Source organism: Psammomys obesus, unplaced genomic scaffold (assembly GCF_907164565.1).
Source record: "Psammomys obesus unplaced genomic scaffold, mPsaObe1.curated_primary_1811, whole genome shotgun sequence".
Taxonomy (NCBI): Eukaryota; Metazoa; Chordata; class Mammalia; order Rodentia; family Muridae; genus Psammomys; species Psammomys obesus.
Window position 1 is genome coordinate 1486147 of NW_026596463.1, and position 7475 is coordinate 1493621.

A 7475-nucleotide genomic window follows, 5' to 3' on the forward strand; every position below is an offset into this window, starting at 1 on the left:
GGGGGGGGTGCTGCTGGGGTGGGGTAGGGGTACACTTACACTTGTGAAACCACGGCCAGGATCACTGTGTGCTCAGAGGGGTTTGTGGCCCGGATTGACCTGTAATAAAAAACCTTCTGGTCAAAGCAGTGATCTGTGCCTTGTTACATTGAACTATTATGGAAGATTCTTTGCATTGAGAATGACACCAAATCAAATTGTCCTTTAAAGAAAAAGTTTCAGAACACACGAGACAGTAAAGAAAGACAACCTCGTGGATCAGGACAATATCTTTAATTAATTTATTTATTTAACTCCTGGGCAATTTTCCAAAAGGTCAGACTCGCCAGGTTTTTACTTCAAAATTGGCAAATTCCACTTAAATGTCATGTTTTCTGATTGAAATCTGAGTCTCTTTTTAAAAGCATGGCAGCATTACAGCCCTTTAATGATCAGCTTGTGCCTGGGTAGCTAACAAAGCTGGATTACTTTCCTTTCAAAACAATAGATCATACAGAAAGATGATCTAACCATAAAAGTTAAAGTATTTGCTGCAGACAGACAAATAAAGGCTACATCCTGTTAAAGACCATTCAAAGCATGCCAGTTATTCTGTTGTTTATGCTTATCTACTTTAAACATCTTGGTCGTCAGCTGGGCTTCAGAAAGATTAAATAGTAACTGTCAATCAAACTTGCTGACAGTTAATTTATTGCTTAGCAATTTTATTGTAGAATTTTGAGATTTATGAACTTTACAAGATTTGTGATGCTGCATGAAGTTGATTCTAGACAACTCTGGTCAGGACTTCATGAATTGACTGAGCTTTTAATCAAGAGCCACATTCTCGAGTCCGTGGAAATCAGCATTGACTGTTTCAGCCTATCCCTGTAGTCTGGTTTCCAAAATCTTTCTAAGAGGAGCCATTCTTCACCAAGGGCAGGAAGCCTACATCAGTCCCACTCCAGTGCTGACACTCATCACTTCCTGTTCCCATCCAACCTCCCACAGAGCAGCTTCCAGAAAACTCAGCTTACTCTAGGAGTCTGCTTACAGACCCTCAGAGAAGGACCAGCTCCCATCATATGAAAATAACAGAGTGTCTGAGAAAGCCTCTGCACCCCGGGGAGATGTGTACACACCTCACTTGCCTTTAGCCTCCCTCATCCAGTGATGTGCCGTGGGCACACTGCTAGGCCACCCTCTATGAGCCTGGACCTACTTACACAGAGGCTAATTCATGTACTGAACACAGTGAGCCTTCTTGACTTCCTTTGGGACTGGCATCTGCCTGTTGGGTTGCTTCTTGTTCTTGTGTTGAGGGGGACTGAGAGCTCTTCTTGGTGAAAGGACTAACGCAAATCTGGAGGTATGTAGGTTTGGGGTCAGTATGCTAAATGAAGGAAGGCTCAGTCTAGCTGAAAACCCCAACCCGGCCCTCAGATGACAGTAAGGAGCTCACACCTATTGGGACACGCCCCACTCTACACTCATTTCTGCATAGAGCACTGTTGCCTATCAATCATTTAAGAATCTGGCCACCCTCAAAGGGGTCACTAACAGTCAGCAGGCACATAGATGTGCCCAGCTTCCTTCTGAAGCACAGACTGCCCCTTGCTTTTCTGAGCAGCCGTAACATAGGCACGGACATCATGCTTCTTTATATTTAAGGAAGAATGCAATAATTACCTAACCTAGGCCTTAGGGGACACTTGTCTTGAATAATTTTACACCTGCACAAGAGCAGTAGCGTTTGATTACATAGCCACATGAGAAGAGTAAGTGAGGGCTAGGACTGAATTCTACCCTGAAAATCATTTATAAGGAAGATATATTTTATTTTGTTTGTTTTTTTGTTCTTTGAGACAGCGTCTTGCTCTATAGCCCAGGCTGGCCTTGAAATCATAGCACTCTCCCTGCCTCACTCTCCCAAGTGCTAGGGTGACTGATATGTTTCACTATGCCCAGTTAGGGGGAAAAAAAAGTGTTTCTTAACAGTAAAAGTAGCATCATATATATGATATATAGGCATTACATATATAATTGTTTATATATGTAATAATCAGGATATATATCTATACATACAGGTCTTACTCAATAGGAAAATATTTCTATGGAGAAAGATAAGATTTACAACTATTTAGTCACTTAAACACTAGTTAATAAACAACAATTCTTTGGGAAAATGCATGCCATCAAAAAATAGTAAGACAATGCCTTTGACTAAAAAAAAATTTCTTATCAATTAATATTTTGACCATAGATCAAAAGTTTCAAGAATAAATTTATTTAGTAATACTCAATAAAAGTCCAGCCCCATACGTAGCTGAATTCTGCCCTGTCCTCACTCTAATTAGTGACCTCTTCCAGGCTAACACCCCAGCATTCCACTTCTGCTCAATGGCTCTGTTCATCCTGAGCAAACTCTTAAGCCTGTGCATCTGTTTATGAATGGGCAGGCACCTGCTTCCTGGAGTGCACAGAGTTCTACTAACAAGGGGGGCGTTAGTAGACAAGGGGGGCCCGTCTACTAACAAGCCTCTGCTGCCAAAGCGGCTGCCTTCTTCCCTCCACGTCTGGGGAGCCTGCTGCAGGATCTACCCATCTGTGTCACGTATGGAAAAATTTCTGTTTCACACATTTCTGATGTTCATTTTAGGACAGAATAATGAAGTTTAAAATATCTACTTTAAATCTAAACTGCCTGTAATAAAAACTGTATGAATTTTAATGACTTTTATGAGCAGTACTTGGGAGGGGTGGGGGACCAGCTTTGAGTTTTAGGATGAGTCCAGCTGACACCTTTAAACTCAATGCAATTCAAATGTGCAGGAATAGGCAAGATGCAGGAAGGAGCTGTCGCCCATGGTCAGGGCTGGAACCAAAGCTATCCCCAGAGGACATTGAGAGTAGATGGGGGTGGGGGTTACTGAGCAACCCACAGGGAGAAAGGCACCCACCTACACACCGCTTCTGCATCGAAGTTCCAGGTTTGCCTGTGATCAATCACGATAATTTCATGATGCTTGTCCAGAAAGCACTCCAGGGCCGACTCTGGGGTTCGGGCAATGTTGCATCTGTAGCCAGCTCTGTCACAGGCCCACCAGAAGCCATCACTCTGGCTATCTTCCTTTGCAAAGATTAGCAAAACCTGAAACAGAAAGTAGAGCATCTTGAACTGAAATCCCTACCCTCAGAACTGCACTGAAAACAGGTCATGGATACACTGGCTGAACACAGGGCTTCAGAGGAAAGCTTTCAGGGTTCAAACCCAGCTCCTCCCATAATTCCTGGAATCGCCAAACAAGCTATTTTATCTTCCTGGCCTGACTGGAAGCTAGTTGGGGGGACAGAGAATTGGACACAGGTATATGCTCAGTTGTTCTAGTAAGGGCTGGGTGTTGCTGGCTGCAGAAGAAGTTTTCTTACAGCCAGGCCTATTTTTAAGCCAGAGAAACACAAAATTACTGACAGGATAAATAATGTGGGCTGTGCAGGTTACAGGATGATTTGCAAATATACACATCTGGTCCAATGCAAATGCTGTTTGCTACCAAGTCCCCGGAGGCTCTCTGTGCTCACCACTAAAACAGCTGCAAAGACACAGGAAGTAAAGAGCTGACAACAACCTGAGAGATTAGTTTAAACGTCCAAACTCTTGCCAACATGGGAAAGACTGAATGTGAACTGTGAAGCTGGGGGAACCAAACTGTGAAGTGCAGCCCCACCCATGAAAAAGAAGGCTCGTGCATTGCACAGATGCTCCTCAGCATTCCCGGGCTCCGGAACTCAAGAGTCTGGAAGTTGGGAAGCCAGGGAACCACCACTTGGACCTATTTAGGGTCTAACTTGTGCACTGAGAATGAAGCCTCAGGGAAGCGAGGGTGGCCAGGACTGCCATGCCCCTCTATCCAGCAGAAGGATGGTGCTTGTGAGCTGCCCAGTAAACACTTGACAGCTGAGACAGTAATGACTTATAGGGTTTTACCAGAGCCACAAGAAGGCTGTTTCTACTTTTGTTTTTGAGAAAAGGTCTTGCAGGGAAGCCCCAGGTAGTCTTGGATTCACAGCCCTTGAGCCTGCTGAGTAACTGGATTACAGGCGTGTGCCACTGGAAAGACAGAGGAACCACTGTGGAGGTTTATTATGATGATCACAGAGGGAGAGGGATACCCCTCAGCAACACCGCACAATACGAGGACAGAACAGCCACAGACATTGCTTAAGCATTTCATATCCTCCAGCATCCATTTTGGTTAAATGATTAGGACTAGAACAGTAGTCTTTCAGTGTGAAGGGCTTTGAGCACAATACCACTGGTCATGATAAAACACCTGAAGTGTTTCGTTCATAATCAGTACAGAAGCAAGCGGAAGTGCCCAGCTGCTACCATTATGTTTTAAAAATGCCTTCTTGCTTGAACACGAGGAACCCACAGGGAAGTAGACACAATAATATAATGAATCTCACCCGCCGATCAATCAGTGGCAGCAATAGCCAATGGCTGGCTAATACAGGTTAGCTCTCTTCCTCCTTTTCTCCCAGCGGCTCTCAACCTTTCCAATGCTGTGACTCCTTAATATGGTTCCTCATGTTGTGGTAACCCCAACCATAAAACTATTTTAATGGTTACTTCATAACTGTAATTTTGCTATTGTTATGAATCAGAGTATAGAAATTTGATATGCAAGGCCTGTGTGGGGTCACAACCCACAGGTTGAGAATCATTACTCTATCCCAAATCTTGTGTTTGTAGCAAATCCAGTTAACATACCCCATCTACACACGTCTGTTAAACAGAAAGCTTCACTTCTATAAGAACAAAACCACAGTATTACTTCATTCCCCCTGGTAACCCCTGAACATCAGTAATATCCAAATATATCATATATGTCAATCATCTTACACTGAATCATGTTCTGCTTTCTCAAATATCATGCTTCCAGAAGCAGAATAATATATACTTTTCAGCATGATTTTAACATTTTTTTTTCAGCACATGGTTTAAAATCATCCGTCACAAAACATGTACTTTCTTAGGGCTCGGTCTGGCCAGGGTCTATCACTCTTCAGTCTGGGACACTCCTAACCTTTGCAGACACTGATGTTGAAAGAGGCAGGAGGTGGCTCTCCTGAGACAGGTGAAGGGCACCTCCTTGTGGGCTACAGTAATGGAAAGAAAGCCTTCAGACCAAACTGTTGCTCTGGCAAGGACAATGAGGAAGGTCAGGTAGAAGCTTGCTTGTGCAAAAAGGCATTAGCTTCCTACTCGGAACAACTGTGATATTAGGACAAGAAACAGCAGAAGCTGAGAGCCGGAAGCTGACAGAATCTTTTCTCTCTCTTCTGTCTGGTCCTTTCCTTGTGATTATTATGGCTCAATACTGACTAGGGCAATATCAACACAAGTCTGCCCTCTCCTATTGGGCCATGCCACAGATTCCAACCAATCTTACTTAATTTATGTGTTTTTGCATAAGACTGGAATGCCTCACTTTAAAAAAATTAGCAAGGGGCATTATTCTACAAATGTTTCCTAAACACCTACTATATTTTTTAAATCCTGCTAATTTTTTAAATCACTTGTTGGAGAAAAGAAAAACTTGGGCTTGTTTGTCATGGTAAAGAGCAAATAATTGGCAATATGCACACTGAATAATGAGACTTGGCAGGTTAATAAGTGACGAATGCCATCTAAATGGAGGGTGCCAACATAAAGAGGAGGTAGGCGGTCAAGAAGCAGGTGTCTAAAGTAAAGCTGTCCAGGCAGAACTCTGGATGCCCTAAGACACAGTTCTCAACCCTTCAAATACCCTCATGTTGTGGTCATCCCAACCATAAAAACATTTTTGTTGCTACTTCATAAGTGTAATTTTGCTACTGTTATGAATCATGATGTAAATGTCTGTGTTTTTCAATGATCTAGGCAACCCCTGTTGAAAAGGTCAGTTAAGTTCCAAAGAGATTATGACCCACAGGTTGGGAACCATTGCCCTAACCATCCCTGACTGTGTCTAGGCTGTCTGAGCACCAGTGTGACCTAGTGTGACCCAGGTGAAATGGTAGAGGAAGGATGGGAAAAGATCAGGATTAAAGCAGAGGGCTAGATCATGGTAAGGCAATGTAGGCCGATTTACAGGCAAAAAAAACTAGGCATAAGGTTGGTTTAAATTAGAGACTCTATTAACCATGTTGTAACAGCTAATTTTGGTTATCAACTTGGCTACATCTGGATGCAACTAAACCCAAACAACTTGGGCACAGCTGTAAGGAATTTTCTTGAGTGGATTATATGAGCTAAAAAGACCCACCCTAAGTCTAAGCCACACCTGCTGCTGGCAGCCTCCAAAAAGGAAATAGAAGAACGAAACGTTTGCTTTTTGTCTGCTTGCCCTCATTCTTGCTGGCAAGTTCACCTGTCCTGTGGCTGAAGCTTTCCTTCGATGGCGTTAGAACCTACTTCTCTGGGATTCCAATGCAGACTGAAGGCCAGCAGCTCTCTCGGATCTAGGGACTCCCACACCTGATGGGGCTGCTGAGACACTCCGTCTAAACAATTACTGACTTTTTGGCTTTTTGATCTATCAGCAGACAGCCATTGTTAGAGTACTCAGCCCACCAGCCTGTAAGCCACTCAGATAATTCCCCATGTACATCATTATGACTCAGTACTGACTAGTCCAACAAGAGTCTACTCTTTCCTACCGGACCATGCTACAGATTACAACCCATCTTATTCATTTCATGTGTTCTTACAGAAGACTGTAATGTTCTACTTTTTGAAAAAACAGAAAGAGGCATTATTCCACAAATATTTCCTGAATGACTACCATGTACCATATGCACATTTGTGTGTGTGTGTGTGTGTGTGTGTGTGTGTGTGTTTCTTTTTCATTCTATCAGTTCTGTTCCTTTATGGAACTCTGACTAATACACATCTTTCTGATGTTTTGATACCTGGAGTTTTGACACCAGGAAGACAGCATTGCTCAGTTAATGAATTCCTTGAGATAAAAAATGACAGTCCAGGACTATTTGTGGAGATGACCTGGAACCCCTGCACAGGTGTAGCCCATGGCAGTTCAGTGTCCAAGTGGGTTCCATAGTAATGGGAAGAGGGACTGCCTCTGACGTAATCTGATTGGCCTGCTCGTTGATCACTTCCCCCTGAGAGGGGAGCAGCCTTACCAGGCCACAGTAGAGGACAATGCAGCCACTTTTGATGAGAACTGATAGACTAAGATCAGAAAGAAGGAGAGGAGGACCTCCCCTATCAGTGGACTTGGGGAGTGGCATGCATGCAGAAAGGGGAGGGAGGGTGGGATTGGCAGGGGAGGAGGGAGGGGCTCATGGGGGGATACAAAATGAATAAAGTGTAATTAATAAAAAAAAATAAAAGATTTAAAAAAAAATGACAGTCCAGGTGCTCAGCATTTGTATGCATCCTCAACACACACACACACACACACACACACACACACACACACACACACACA

General features: G+C 43.4%; 1 protein-coding gene across 4 annotated transcripts in view; it reads right to left on the reverse strand.

Annotated features, from left to right (window-relative positions):
* The window catches only part of Pde8b (phosphodiesterase 8B), a 211788-nt gene that overhangs the window by 68036 nt on the left and 136277 nt on the right, over positions 1-7475 (reverse strand). For all 4 annotated transcript variants that reach the window (XM_055598357.1, XM_055598356.1, XM_055598355.1 and 1 more), the window contains exons 3-4: positions 2940-3130; positions 40-99 (exon numbers count right to left, since the gene is read on the reverse strand). In XM_055598357.1, the coding sequence (XP_055454332.1) occupies positions 40-99; positions 2940-3130 (251 nt within the window). The remainder of the gene's footprint in view (positions 1-39; positions 100-2939; positions 3131-7475) is intronic.